General features: G+C 46.3%; 1 protein-coding gene across 2 annotated transcripts in view; it reads left to right on the top strand.

Moving 5' to 3' along the window:
• Positions 1-14,946, top strand: part of GRIN2C (glutamate ionotropic receptor NMDA type subunit 2C) — a 96,041-nt gene that overhangs the window by 31,772 nt on the left and 49,323 nt on the right. For both annotated transcript variants that reach the window (XM_079967369.1, XM_079967368.1), the window contains exons 2-4: positions 1,544-1,967; positions 9,579-10,177; positions 12,119-12,233. In XM_079967369.1, the coding sequence (XP_079823495.1) occupies positions 1,551-1,967; positions 9,579-10,177; positions 12,119-12,233 (1,131 nt within the window). In that variant the 5' untranslated portion in view covers positions 1,544-1,550. The remainder of the gene's footprint in view (positions 1-1,543; positions 1,968-9,578; positions 10,178-12,118; positions 12,234-14,946) is intronic.

Raw genomic sequence — 14,946 nt, 5'->3', positions numbered from 1 at the left:
AGTTTTCTTCCACTTGTGCTAACAAAGATCTTGCTTTGAGAGTATCCACTGTTAGGGTAAGATGTGCTGATCTTCCAATTCATGCAGCAGAAGGGGGAGAGAGATCCAGAACATTGTGCGACTGGCGGTTGCTGGCAGGGATGCCAATGAGTGTTGAATTTACAGTGATGATTTACAGTGCAGATGACTGATGGAATGGGAGAGTCTTCCCTCTTAAATATTTGATTGTCAGCTATACAAAGCGCCAAGCAATTTAGCCTCGAGCCTTTTGCATTGGAGTTTTTTTGCTGCTTCTTCTTTTTGCCTCTGTCTATCCTGTGTGTTAGAAGAGTCATTATTCTAACCAAAACAGGAACATAGGGAGCTGCCTTATAGTGAGCCCAGACCATTAGTCAGTACCGACTGCACTGGCTGGCAGCAGCTGTCTAGGGTTTCAGGCAGATTCACCTGGAGATTCCAGGGACTGAACCTGGGATGTTTTGCCTGCCAACCCTATGTGCCCTATAAAATATACCAAAGAAGAAGAATAAAAATGGAGATCACTGCAGTGAATGTTTTAAAAAGGAAATATATAATACACGAGCAGAGATTGAATGACGCTAAGAAATCAAAGAGACCCATTAGGAAAAAGCTAGAACGAGGAAGCATTGGGAAATGGCCACTGGGTGGCAGCAGAGGGAAATTTGGGTTGAGGAAAGTGTAGAAGTGGCTGGGATTAAAGCAGGGATGGGGAAACTTGTGGCTTGGCAGAGGCTGCAGGAGTCCATCTCCCATCAGCCCCAGACAGCGTGGCCAGGGGTGATGGGCTTTGTAGCCTTGTTAAGTTCTGGAGGGCCACAGATTCCTCACTCCACCCCCCCCCCCGGATGAAAGGGCGTCCAGGATGACGGAAGGAAATTTACCCGAGTGTGGATGTTTGGGAAGAACAGGGTTGTGATTGGAGAGGAGCTTAGTGGCAAGAGAAAAGGTGGAAATAGGTTCAGAAAGGGTAAAGGATTGTGAGAATGGATTGACTGCAAGGCTGGGGGGTGGGATCTGGGGAAGGAGGGAGAGTGAAAGCTGGGGGCAGGCTGATAAAGAGATGGGGTGGAGGTTAGCTGGAGAGCTGATCTGACAGAGGGAATGGGTGAAGGAGGTGCGGTTGGGTTTGGAGGGAAGAAAGCATGGCACCAAATGTGCCTATATTAATGGGTGGGAGGAATAAATCAACCTGTCGCTTTATTGCTCAGGGGCCACTTCACACGGGTCTTCCCCTAAATTGTTCTTTTTTAAAATGTGCAACTAAAAATGCAAAGCATGCACACAGCAAGCAGGTGTTCAAAAGTGGCACATCGTGCAGACAAGCTTGTTGGAAGGCTGGGATTGGCTCCCTTGTCTCCCATACGCTCGGTGGCTGGCCCACGTTGGTGGCTAAACAGCTGTGTGCGGTTGACTTTAGATCTGCTGGCAAAACAGCATCTTTTAATGCCTCCCTCCAGCTCTCCTTCTGGATCCTTTGTCGCTGTCCTTTTCCGACCGATGTTTCTTTTGTCCTGGGTTGCAGGCAATCCATGGTGGACATGGGCAGAGCTCTGACAAACACCCTGGTGCTGTCCATGGTGCTGGGCTGTTCAGCTGTCCTAATGGATGACTCGCTGCCAAGCTCCGGGGAACCAGTGGTAACGGTGGCCGTGGTTTTCGGGGGCTCTTCCTACCCCGTCCACATCCGCAGCCGGCTGACGCACCAAAGCTTCCTGGATATGCCTCTGGAGATCCACCCGGTCACCGTAGTAGTGAACGACACCAACCCCAGGACTCTCTTGACCCAAATCTGCAACATGCTGTCCAGCACGAAAATTCACGGGATCGTCTTTGAGGACAACATTGGCACAGAAGCCGTGGCGCAGATTCTGGACTTCATCTCGTCCCAGACCAACGTCCCCATCATTAGCATCAGTGGAGGATCTGCTGTGGTCCTAACACCCAAGGTGAAAAAACCTTTTCTTTATTTTGGGAGACTGGGGGTGAATGCAGTACACCATTCATAAATGTTTCGGGTTATAGCAGTGGATAGTCACTAAGAACCTGACTCCTATCAGCAAAATATATAACTGCCCATGACAGTCGTAGTAAACAAAAAGAAAGTACTCTGAGCACGTGCAGTTAATATTTTGAACTCGCTTCTCATTGCATTTTGCTCGTTTCCTAAATTGAGGCAGGCAACATCTCTCAACCTAACCTACTTTGCATGGCTATTGTGAAGATATAGAAGGAGGAATAAAGCTGGTGCAAAAGGGAACTTAGTGCTTGTATCCTAAGCATCAAAGTTTGCTTCCTTTAACCACAGTGATGTGTCATTGCACTATACAGTTTCGTATTTTTTTCCTGGGTACCCCACCCCTGCATTTTAGTACAGTTCTAAGGTTTCAACTAGTCTTAGTCTAGCCTAGTTATTGCTTTTTTTCACCGATGCATAATCCCTATCTTCAGTTGCACTCCAGAAGGAGTTGCTTTAGGCCTGTAGCCACAGTGGAGTGGGTGAGGTGCTGTGAAAAGAAGAGGGTTGTACATATATATATATATATATATATATATATATATATATATATCTATTTTAGTTTTATAGGTAAAATACTAAGGAGTCAGTATTTTCCCTAACTTCTCAGTTTAAAGCAGCAACAATACTGGCTCCTACTTTATAGTGTTCTGCCCCAACTGCAAAACCATTAAGATCTGCCGGGATTTTTAAATGTTACAGAATAATGTTTATTTTTATTAATAACATGTTAAAATTATTGTTGATTTTATACCGCTCTCTTATAAACTTAGGCTCTCTTAGAAACTTAATATCTGTTTGTTTTGCCTTGATACTGGCCCCATTGCCATCAACCTTTTTGCTCCTTCCTCACAAGACAGTCAAGGCTATAATCCTGCACTCACTTACCTGGGTGCAAACCCCATGAAACACAAAGAGACCTACTTTGAGTAGCCATGTAGACCATTGTATTGTTTAGTTAACTATACAGTGAATTCGTCATGACTGCCTGGACTTCAGCTTACCTGCGGTGTGGTAGCATTTGCAGAAAATACCTTGCAAAGAATACCATATCTCAGGTGAAACCACCAGAGCAAAGAAGCACAAAGTAGCTTCCTGTCCCTCTCTGCTTGCCACCACACCCTTTCTGAACCTGCTCCAAAGGATTGGGGGAACCCCCAAAACAGATTTAGTGGGACTTGCAGGGAGATGAGAGGGAGGGGACATTGCGCTGTGCAGCCAGAAGTCCTTGCACTGGCAGTGCTACTTGTCTGGATACCACCCATTCTGTATGGCTGTATGGTCCATCTCTCTCTCTAGGAAAAGTCTAAGGCTAGACGTTTGGGAAAATTATATAATAGAAGAAGTATTTGTGTTCTAAACAGGTTACTCTCATCCACTTGTAATGTGAATATTAATTCCCAATATGTTGCCAAATGTCTCATACACCATACAAGCAAAGTTAGGCTGTAGCAGTTCTATTACAGTTCCATTTCCCTAAGCCTGTTGCTACTGTTTTTATGGCCAAAGGCTATCAGGGGTCAGCAAACTTTTTCAGCAAGGGGCCCTCAGTCCCTCAGACTTTGTGGGGGGCCAGACTATATTTTTTTGGGGGAAATGAACGAATTCCTGTGCCCCACAAATAAACCAGAGGTGCATTTAAAATAAAAGCACACATTCTACTCATGTCAAAACACCGGGCAGGCCCCATAAATAACCCAGAGATGCATTTTAAATAAAAGGACACATTCTACTCATGTAAAAACATGCTGATTCCTGGACCGTCCTTGGGCCGGATTTAGAAGGTGATTGGGCCGGATCCAGCCCCCAGGCCTTAGTTTGCCTATCCATGGCTATGAGCTAATAGTTACCAGCATGTGGAGGGACAGGGTCCAGGGTCCTGATAATCTGTGTTGTATTCTCCTGTCCCTGAATGACCAGGAACTGTTGTTGTCGCTTTAGAGACCAATGATCCAACCAACCATTTATTTGTTAGCTGCTGCTAAAACTGCCTTGGTCAGGAAATGGAAATCAGATAAACTTCCTTTGATTATGGAGTGCCTACTGAAAACCTTCCGTACTGCTGAAATAGGGAAAAATGGACTGTCTCGCTTCGTAATGAGGGGAGGAAGCTGAGTGGCCAATGACTCTGTCAATATGTGGTGTCCGTTTATCGATTTCTGGACCAATTGTTGTAAGCAAGTCCCAACAAGTTATTGTGCAGAGAATGCTAATGTTGAGGAGAGGCTAGTGGGAAGGAAAGCAAAATGCCATCTGTTCTGCATCCGTCCCAAAGCCATTGGGATGTAGCTCAGATGGGCGATGTAGCTCAGGGTGGAATCCAGTCCCATGTTTCACCCCAGCATTTACCTCTTAAATCACCAGCTCAGAGCACGTGCAAGTTCAGCGCAGTGGTTGCTGTAGGGCACCCTGATTCCTTACAGGTGGGCTGTGCGCTGTGTAATTATTTTTGGCTTGCCTGCCTGTCACAGGATGTCAGCGACGGTTACTGTCACCTGCTCACGGGGAAATTTCTCTGAGCCTCGTTCTATGGCAGCACAACTTACATAAGACCAATATCATGTGTGATACTTACCTTGAGGGGTGGGGGAAGCCTTTAGGACATGATTAGGAACAATAAGGACCACCTTGGATCAGCCTCCTCACCTTCGCCATGCTCCATTAGTGCTCATTCCCCTGGCAACATGTGCTCCATAAAGCAATTCATGGAAATGTCCATCGCTGGCCACTAACAAGTTCTTGCTCTCCAGTCAAAAAGGGCCTCTGGGTTATTGACAGGAACTTGCTGCTAGGTCTCACCAAATTAAAGCCATGATTTCTAGAAGAGCTAGTAGGGCGATGTCTCATCATGCAGAAGCTGATCCCTGTGGTGGCTGCAAGCAGTTCCATCCATACCAGCCTATCTGTTACATGATGTAACAGTGGCAGAGGGAGAGCCCTGGTGGATCTTGCCACCACAAACCCACCCAAGCATGAGTCCGTGACAGTGGGGTGATAGCTATCGCCTGCATTTCCAGAGGAGCATCTTACCACATGGAAGTGAACATCAGAGGAAGGGGCCAGTCTATGATTCAGTAAGATCATTTTAGTCTCTGAATTTCATGGTCTCAGGGTGGGGTGCTCCTTTAGATGGTAAAATGTATTCCTTCACTTCAACTTGTGGTCAGCCCCACCCTGATGCATTTGGTATTCCTCCTGCTTGTTTTGCTAAATGGGGGGGGGGGGTTTGAACTTCTGCCCCAAAGGCCTCCCCCAATGGCATCACTGAAAGCCCACTTCCTGGCCAGGTGTTCAATTTTGTTAAACAAGTGCATATTCCTCTCATTTGAAGACCAACTCTGTCCCAGGTTGAGTTCAGTCTCCTGCTCCTCATATAATAGTGGTGGAAACAGGTGACACATCATTCGCTAACTGTTGTTGCATTGGAGTGAGGAAATAGCACCGTGCAATGAGATCATGACACATATTTCAATGGCTATAGATTGAAGGTGAAGGAAAGCGAGATTAACACAGGGGTTGCCATTTTGGGAAGCCACCCCCCACCATGTACTTTTCCACCTCTGTTCCACCCTATCAGCACACACACACACACACACGGCAGGAGCCCAATCAGATGCAACGGAACTGTTGTTCACATGTCCACTGCAAGAAAGTTGTGTGTGTGTGTGTGTGTGTGTGTGTGTGTAAGCAAAGAGGGTCAGCGGGTTGAACCTTCACCCATCCTCTGTGTTTCCTGGTTGCCTTGTTTGTTCCAGTTCCTGTCTCTGTTTCTGTTGGTCCAGGTTCCAGAGGTAAACCTGGAATTGGTGTGTGTGTGAGAGACTGAAACAGTGGGCTACAGCCAAGTAAGGCAAAGGAGGCAAAAGGGCTCAGTGCTCATGTCCTGCATGATCCTGTTGCTGCTAAAGGCTCCCCGCTCTCAACCCCAAAGTTAAGCGTACATGGGAACAGGCACACGAAAAGAAATATGCCTCCCACCATCAATGGTGGGCTATCATGGCTGAGGGGACAGTGTGAGCACGACAGCCCTGCTAACTGATTTAGCAACTGAGGTGCTCTCCATGGTGCTGAACTTTGTGCTCTACTGGGAAGGCCTTAAAACACACAGAGAGAGCCATTATTTCCAGTGTTTCTGACAGTAACCCAGATCGGTGCCTCCCAACTTGCTAGCTGTTCACACAAGGCTTTCCAGCACGTTGATCCACACGGTCCCTTTGCTTACCACTGTTCAAAGGTAGTGTAAGAGAAAGGCTGTGGTAGTCTTGTCATGTCTGTAGTGAGCAGGAAGAGAAGAGGAGAAGCTCCAGAATGGACGTTGGTTATAACGTTGGTTGAGCTGCCTAATGTGTTTCCACAGTGTTTCCTCGGGGCCAAGAACAACAGGAGAAGTTCATTTAGAGCATTAGCATATTGCATCCCCTCCCTCCTTGCCAACCTCCTTCCATGTTGTGCGTCAGCAGCAGGTCACAAGTAAATGCTGCATGGATTACACACACGCGGCGACCTTTCTGAGCACCCAGGGCTTGCACGTTGAAGGAGAGGACGAGAAATGCTTTAATGCATGTGAAAGCATGCTCACCTCCCCCCCCCCGTCTAATTTATTTAAAATAAACTAAAATAATGTGAGCACTTCCTTCAAAATGACACCAAGGCACAATCAAGCTCTTAAAAAGAGCGGGGGGGGGGGATGCTAATCACTGTTCCTCCCCACCCTTTAGCTAAACACCAAGTAATCATTTATATAGTTTCCATTTATAGCAATGCAAAAAAGAAGGTTACGCTGTTTCACCCTTCTCAACTGGATCTGATCAACAATTGAAATTTTGTTTTTCTATAAGCAGAATATTTTCATTTCAAGTGTTTTAATTCACTGATGCAAACACTGATCTCATAGGAATGCTGGCTCATTTTTATATTTTAGCATAGCATTTGAATACATTAAGGCATGATTATGGGGTTGCGTTTTGCAGCACAAATGTTGACTTTCTTGGGGACATTATAAATTGGGGTGGTCCTCCAGATGACCGTGCAGAATGAGGCTGATGGGAGCTGGAGTCCAGCATCATCTAGAGGGCCACAGGCACCCACTCCCTATCATAAATAATCATCACCAACAGCTTGTTTCAGAATCAGTTCCATGTTTTTGAGCTTTATTGGAGTACTCTTAGGGGAAACTTGTTCGTTTTCACATCATATTGTTGGCGTTCTAGTTTTGCTGTCACATTTGCAGTAATGAAGTAGCACCTTCTGTTTTCATTAGCCGCATTTAGATTTAATGCTAATGTATGGCTTAGCATTACGTGCATGAGTGCCTCGCTTGTTCACTTCCTCCTCCCTGCCATCGTCTCCAGCGTGGCCACAAGGAGGAGATCGGAAGCTTTCGCTTCCATTTTAAATAAACTGGAGCTTTGCATTACAGCTGAACCTTAAGGTAAAGGGACCCCTGACCATTAGGTCCAGTCATGGCCGACTCTGGGGTTGCGGCGCTCATCTCGCTTTATTGGCTGAGGGAGCCGGCGTACAGCTTCCGGGTCATGTGGCCAGCATGACTAAGCCACTTCTGGTGAACCAGAGCAGCACACAGAAACACCATTTACCTTCTGATTCAGTGTTCCTACCCCACCATTCTGCTGATGTACACCTCTGGATCAAGGAGTCTTCTGTCAGTAGAGGGGGCATGACCCTTAAGCCAGGGAAGCTTCAAGGAAGAAACCTTTGTTGAAAGCTAGATCTCCCCTTCCCCCATGGCAAGATAGTCTTCAAAATAGCCCCTGTGGTGGTATCTGAGAGATGGAAAGACCACATTCACTGGAACTCCAGGAGCTAAATGGTGAGCAGCTATCCAGGTTGTTTGGTCTTCTCTCTCTCCCCTCCCCTCAGGGCAAGATGGTATGGTCCTTAGGTAGTGGAAGTTGGGGGAGGGAAAGGCAAGGAGCAGAATGTCACCTACTGCCAAACTAGTGGTTTTAATGTTCTTTAGAGTGCTCATTTTTCAGGGGAGATCTTTCTTCAAGGTCCTAACTGATTTAGGTTTGATCTTGGCAATCTGTTTTCCTCATTTTCATCCAATCTTCGCTGCTGCTGCTGTCCTGGGATTATATACCTCTCTGAAACCCATTTGTTTTCTCCTTGCTCTTTCACTTGACAACCCCTATACCTCTGCTGCAACCTCAGATTCCAAGGCAGGCCAGGTCCTCTTCAACCCACATTGACTATCTCAATTTGCCTACTAAATCTTTCCTATGTGGTTTTGTCTGGAACTGCTTTGCATCCCTTTAGAAAACAATTATTTGGAAACTGCAGCAAAAAAATCTTGCTGAGTTTCCAAGTGAGTTTCTTCCAAAAAAAATAACAGAACACCTCTCCAACTCCAAACTATTTTGTAAATGTTTTAAAGATAAATACCAATCAGTTAATCTTGTCCTTAAGAGGGCCAGGCTGAGCCAAAGAGGGAGATTAGACAAATGAAAAATTCAGATGGATATCCAGCAAATACTGACTGAAAAACAAGAGTATTCAACAAAGTCAATTCTCCATGTGATTTCCCCCCTCCCCCTTTGTGTTTTAATACTTCAAGGTTTGGTTCGGCTTTTAAAATAGAAACATACACAGAGGGCAAGAATGAACTCACTGACTGTTTAGGCTGATTGACTTGGCTAGGAAAATTTTGACCCTGCCAAATGTTGACTCAAATGAGCTTAAGTTCCCAAATGAAAATACTCTGGACCAGGCACAGGCAAAGTCAGCCCTCCAGGTGTTTTGGGACTACAACTCCCATCATCCCTAGCTAACAGGACCAGTGGTCAGGGATGATGGGAATTGTAGTCTCAAAACATCTGGAGGGCTGAGTTTGCCTATGCCTGCTCCGGACCATGTTTCATTTGTGGATTGCGACATTCTCCATTGCTTTGTAAAACGGGATGTTCTGGAAATTGTGTTGTAGGTGGCGGAGCAACTGAGTCTTTTGAAAGTTATTGCTCTGTGAGTATGTATGGGTGTGTGCATTTGCCCAGATAGCAAGAGAATCAAATGTTCATGTAGGAAACAAGAACAGACCAGGAATAGCCATTAGGAACTGGGGATGAAAGAGACCACTTGTAACAGCTGGCCCAGGCAAAGAGCAGCTGAGGCAGAACAGGAAATAAGTGCCAGAAGTGATGACACATCTTCTGCCTCTATATGTCATCATATAAAGATTGACTAATTGAGTTCCACAATAGACTTGCAGATTTTAATGGTGGGGTGTGTGCTTCCTGTTTTAAAATCGGAGAGCTCTGAGCTACAGAGAGAGTTCTGCTGATGCACCCGGGCTTATGCAGCAAGCAGGTGGCAAATCTGGAAGCAAAAGGAAGGTTTTGCACCTCACAGGTCGTATTAAATTGGGAAAGGGTGAGTGTTGAGAACAAGAGTGGCCATCAAGCCTGCTATTCAAGGTCTGTGAAAATAGCTAAGAAGTCAGTAATGACGGACTATTTATTTACTTTATTTTTAAAACTATTCATGTACCCCCTGTTACTAATCCATCTCTCTTCCCCTTTCCTAGGAGGCTGGCTCTGCCTTTCTACAGCTGGGTGTCTCAATTGAGCAGCAAATACAGGTGATCTTCAAAGTCCTGGAGGAATATGACTGGAGCTCCTTTGCCATTATCACCAGCCTATATCCTGGATACAGTGTCTTCTTGGATGTGATACGGTCCTTCACAGATGCCAGCTACTTTGGCTGGGAAATCCAAGATGTCCTCACCTTTGAGATGTCCCAGGATGGGAGCAACTCCAAGATCCAAAGGTTGCTGCGTCAGCTAGATGCTCAGGTGATGATTGTGTACTGTTCGCGAGAGGAGGCGGAATACCTCTTTCAAGTAGCAGAACAGGCTGGTTTGATTGGACCTGGCTATATCTGGATTGTGCCTAGCCTGACCGTGGGGAACATGGATGTCCCACCTGCCTCTTTCCCAATTGGCCTCATCAGTGTGGTCACGGAGAGCTGGAAAATGAGCCTGAGGCAAAAGGTCCGGGATGGTGTGGCTATCATCGCCCTCGGAGCAGAGAGCTATTTTAGGACCCATGGCTACCTTCCCATAGTGGGTAGAGACTGCAACAACAAGACACCTTCAAGTATACCCACAAACAACACCTTCTACAGGTCAGCCCGGGCAACAGCCTATTAATTAACACGATTTAAACCCTGTTGGCTACTGGTGTGCATCAGAAATTAGAATTTGATTTGCAGCAACCATTTGTAAGGAAGATTTTGTGCCTTGGTAGAGAGACTTTGGTTTTCATACACTTGAGAATTCTGCCATTTTTTGCAATCATAATCCTGCATTATGGCCCATTTTCTACAAATGAAATCTCCAGCTTATTTCACATTCCATTCCATTTTAAACAGGCATGGCTCCCCCCAGGTAATTCTGGGAGCTGTAGTTAAGTGTGCTGAGAGTTGTTAGCAGAGTCCTATCCCCGCCACAGAACTACAATTCTCAGAGTGATATAACTAACAGTGTCTCTTCACAGGGAACTCTGGGAATTGTAGCACAACAGTAAAGCTCACCCAAGAGTCATTGCGCTAGCAGACAAAGGATTTTGGATACCACCCCCTTTGATATTTTGAAGCTCTTTGCTATTCTTCTTTCTGTCATTTGAGCCGATCGCCATAGTTTCAAGTGGGTTGTGTGGTCACTGGTACAGCAGTGAAGAATGAGAGAGGGTGGGAGGGAGAAAGAAAGAGAGCCGAGGAAGGCTCAACTGTTGTGAGTCAAGGGATGGCAAAAATCTAAAGTATGAAGAAAGCTAACTGAGTGAAACAGTTTTTAATTTCCCGGTTTTAATGAACAGTTCTGGAGTGTGACACTCAATAATTGAGCAACGGCTTTAACTTGGGAGTTATGTAAATCTTGGGCTTTGCTACTAATGGGTACTTGCACAACCTTCAAGTCACTCCGTGGGTATAAATAATAGACAAATAAATGGGACTGGTGCTGGTGGAGCAGCCTGAAGTTCATAACCTTGGAAGTATTAGATGTGGATGAGGGAGTCGGCTAGAAGGCAGCAGGGCAAGCGCAGGAGCCTTTAAGGAGGGAAGGATGATGAACCTGGATACATCCAATGAAGCTGAATCTTGGAAGATTCGGGGCAGACAAAAGAGCATCACAAAGCAGATCACTGTGGAATTTGCTCCCACAAGGGGCAGTGATAGCCACCAACTTGGATGGCTAAGAGGATTGGACAAAACCATGGAGGTTTAGTCTGTCAAGGCCACTAGACATAGCATGTTCTGCTTCCACTGTTGGAGGCAGTGATGCAGCGGCGGAGAAAGCCGATCAAGCTCCTGGGGCAGCTCATGTGCCCTGCACCCAGGGGTGGGGCCAGCCACCTGCAGGGGCGGGGCGAGCAGGGGCAGGATGCTCCGCGGGGTCTCTGAGGAGTCTGCCTGCCTCCTCCCACTCAGCCGCCCTACAACTGAGGGGGAGGCAGCAGGCAGACTGTTTTGGGCAGCGCGGAGCCTGCGGGCGCCCAAGCTACTGCGTCACTCCAGGAGAGATGCATGGCTCAAGTGCGCTGCAGGCCCCGCGGTGAGTGCCGCCTGGCATTTTGTCACCCCCTTCAGTGGTGACACCCGGGGCGTAGAGTTGTAGAGTTGGAAGGGGTCCTGAGGGTCATCTAGCCCAATCCTCTGCAGTGTAGGAATCTGAACCCACAACATGAAACCATACCAGATCCTGGTCTGCTTTGCAAATGTGCTCGCATTTTTATTGCTGCCATGTGCTCTCCCCATAAGACCACCTGCGAGAAAGCTTTTCTACTAAATTCTTTCTAATTCACCCTTGCATCTCTTGGGGAAAGCAATGTCTGAGCTCATAGGGAGGCGTAGGCATTTTCGGTAAAATGCACTTTAACCATCTTGCTCTGAACTGATGAGGTCTGGGTGGTTGTTGCAAGGTCAGCATGTGAGAGAGACGGAAGGGGAAATGTTTTCTCTCAAAGGAAGACAAATGGGGCACATTGCACTGATGAAATGGGGGGACTTCTTGCTTGCCCTTTCCCTCCTGGCAACATCAAAGTGCTTTTTGTTTCCTCCCGACAGGCATTTGCTCAACGTGACGTGGGAAAACAGGGACTTCTCCTTCAATGACGATGGCTTCCTGGTGAGGCCCACCTTGGTGGTGATCTCATTGAACCGGCATCGGCTCTGGGAGATGGTGAGGGCTCCTTTTTATTTTTCTGGGCAGCCTTCTCTGTGAGTGGAGGCACAGTCTCCCTTCCTGCCAGTGTAGTGTAGTGGTTAAGAGCAGTAGACTCGTAATCTGGTGAACCGGATTTGCGTCTCCGCTCCTCCACATGCAGCTGCTGGGTGACCTTGGGCTAGTCACACTTCCCTGAAGTCTCTCAGCCCCACTCACCTCACAGAGTGTTTGTTGTGGGGGAGGAAGGGAAAGGAGATTGTTAGCCGCTTTGAGACTCCTTCAGGTAGTGATAAAGCAGGATATCAAATCCAAACTCTTCTTCATCTTCTTCTTCTGCAGGAGGGTCTACCCACCATTCAAGCTCCAGGCTCTCCTGCTTTAAGAGTTTTAGGGTGACACATACCAGTGCTTGTGGAGGGGAGGAAGGGAAGGAGAAAATCAATGAAAGAGGGGTCTTGGCTTTAAACCAGGAGCCAAAGGCAACCCTCCAAGTCTCTCTATACCTAGACCTCAGAACTCCCCCTAAGCCACAATCCTCACTTTCCCCAAGTGTTTTTTACTTGGCTGAAATGTTCCCTTGAACTCTGATATTGCTTCTTGCTTGTCTGAATGGAGGATCATATGTGTGTGTGTGTGTGTGTGTGTGTGTGCAGAAACTGCAAAATTTGCACCCATTGCTCCACCCACTTTTGTCTCTGGCCCCGCTCCCTGCTGGTATGGGACCCTCAGAATCTTGCCCAGAAGGGACTGTGGCCCTTGGGCTGCAAAAAGAGTTCCCTGCCTCTGCTTTAAACCAAAGAATGACTTGGAAGCCCCCAAGTTCTGCTTCCTGTTGCCTTTCTCAGTTGTGCTTTGTGCTCCTCCCGGCTCCTGCCATCGAGGTGATGACTTAACTGAATGATTAAAAGCTGAAAACGACGCTTTCTTCAGGATCTGCATGGCAATCCAATTTCATTTCATAAACAAATGGAAGCACCATGAAATGAAATGAAATTTGGGATTCATTTATTCAGTGTTACACAACTAATTTATTTAATTTGTGGCGCCTTGGTAATGTATCACATGCTACGGGGCGCATAGCTCAGTTGGAGAAAGAGGGCGGCAATGCCCTTGTTTGCGCGAGATTACTTTGTAGTTTCGTTCGTGTGGAATTGAATTAAAAAACAGAACTGGACAAATTATGTGAAGGCAAATTGGCTTAAGTGAGTTGCAGATCAGAGATGAGGGCAACTGCGAAGCTTGTCAATCAGTTGCGTTCATCAGAAGTTGAAAACAAATTGGAACCCTTGTGGCAGGTGTGGCTAACCCACGGCCCTCCAGATGTTATACTCCAACATCAGTCAGCCCCAGCTAGCATGACATGGGGTTGGGGTGATGGGGGTTACAGTCCAACAGTATCTAGAGGCCCACAGGTTAGCTGGCTTATGGGATTAAACCACTGATATCCAGTGTCCTCCCTCAAGTATACAATAGGAGCTCTCCAAAATGCTGCACAATAGTGAAGGGAAATTTAAGTAACTTGATTCCCGTGAATTCCAATACAGAGTGACTTGATCCACACCTCCTGGACTGGAACATAATTACCTTCATATTTTGCACTTCTATGAACTTTTTGATACAGTTCTTGACTCGGAGAAAAGTACCAAAATGCATTAAAAGGGAATATTTTAAGATAAAGTGCAATTAGAAATGTGTGTATTGAGATAAAACAGAATTTAAATAGGGTGGGGTGGTGTTTTTTTTTGAGAATAGGTATTATAAATTGAATATTCTTTTTTAAGCCACAGTTTAATGTGGAAACAGAATATAGAGCAGAGTTGTGACCGAACACATGCAAAATTGGCATGGAGCAGAAATAGACTTACCCATCTCTACCTCAGAGGGAGAAAGGGCAAAAGATAGAACAAAGTTCTGTTTTTAGATGGTTTGATATCCTGCTATAGACACTGAACGTTAATTCCCCACCAGTATTTACATTTTGTGTGAGACTCTTCATTCTTTTGTCTAGTCCACAGGTCAAGTCCTACTGTTAGCCAGAGTGAGGCGGCCCCCTCAGGCAGATGATTTTGCGTGTCGGGAAAGGAAATTGTTAGTTGTTCCATTTATTATTGGGGCATTTTTATGGTCTGGGATAGGGGAAAAGTCCTTGTCAGTTTCCTGCCTCAGGTGTAAAATAACTTAATTGGCCTCGGATACTGTGCTGCTTGGGGTAGAAAGGGCACCATTTTCTGCAAAATGTCACAGGGACATGCAAAGCTACCTTATACTGAGTCAGATCATTGGTCCATCTAGTTCAGTACTGTCAAAACTGACTGGCTGTGGCTTTCCAGATTTCCAGATGGGAACCTGAAGATTCCAGCATCTTAGATTGGCCCTGTATAGTCAGGATTATAGTCAGGATTAATTTTGGGTTGTCCACGATTATTGGCTTCATTTATCCTTGCATGGTTTTACCGGTTAGAAATGCTCCATAGAATCATAGAATCATAGAGTTGGAAGAGACCACAAGGGCCATCGAGTCCAACCCCCTGCCAAGCAGGAAACACCATCAGAGCACTCCTGACATATGGTTGTCAGCCTCTGCTTAAAGACCTCCAAAGAAGGAGACTCCACCACACTCCTTGACAGCAAATTCCACTGTCGAACAGCTCTTACTGTCAGGAAGTTCTTCCTAATGTTTAGGTGGAATCTTTTTTCTTGTAGTTTGGAACCATTGCTCCATGTCCGC

Source organism: Podarcis cretensis (assembly GCF_951804945.1).
Source record: "Podarcis cretensis genome assembly, chromosome: 2".
Taxonomy (NCBI): Eukaryota; Metazoa; Chordata; class Lepidosauria; order Squamata; family Lacertidae; genus Podarcis; species Podarcis cretensis.
Note: the sequence above shows the minus strand (reverse complement) of the source record. Positions and strands in the feature narration are given on the sequence as shown.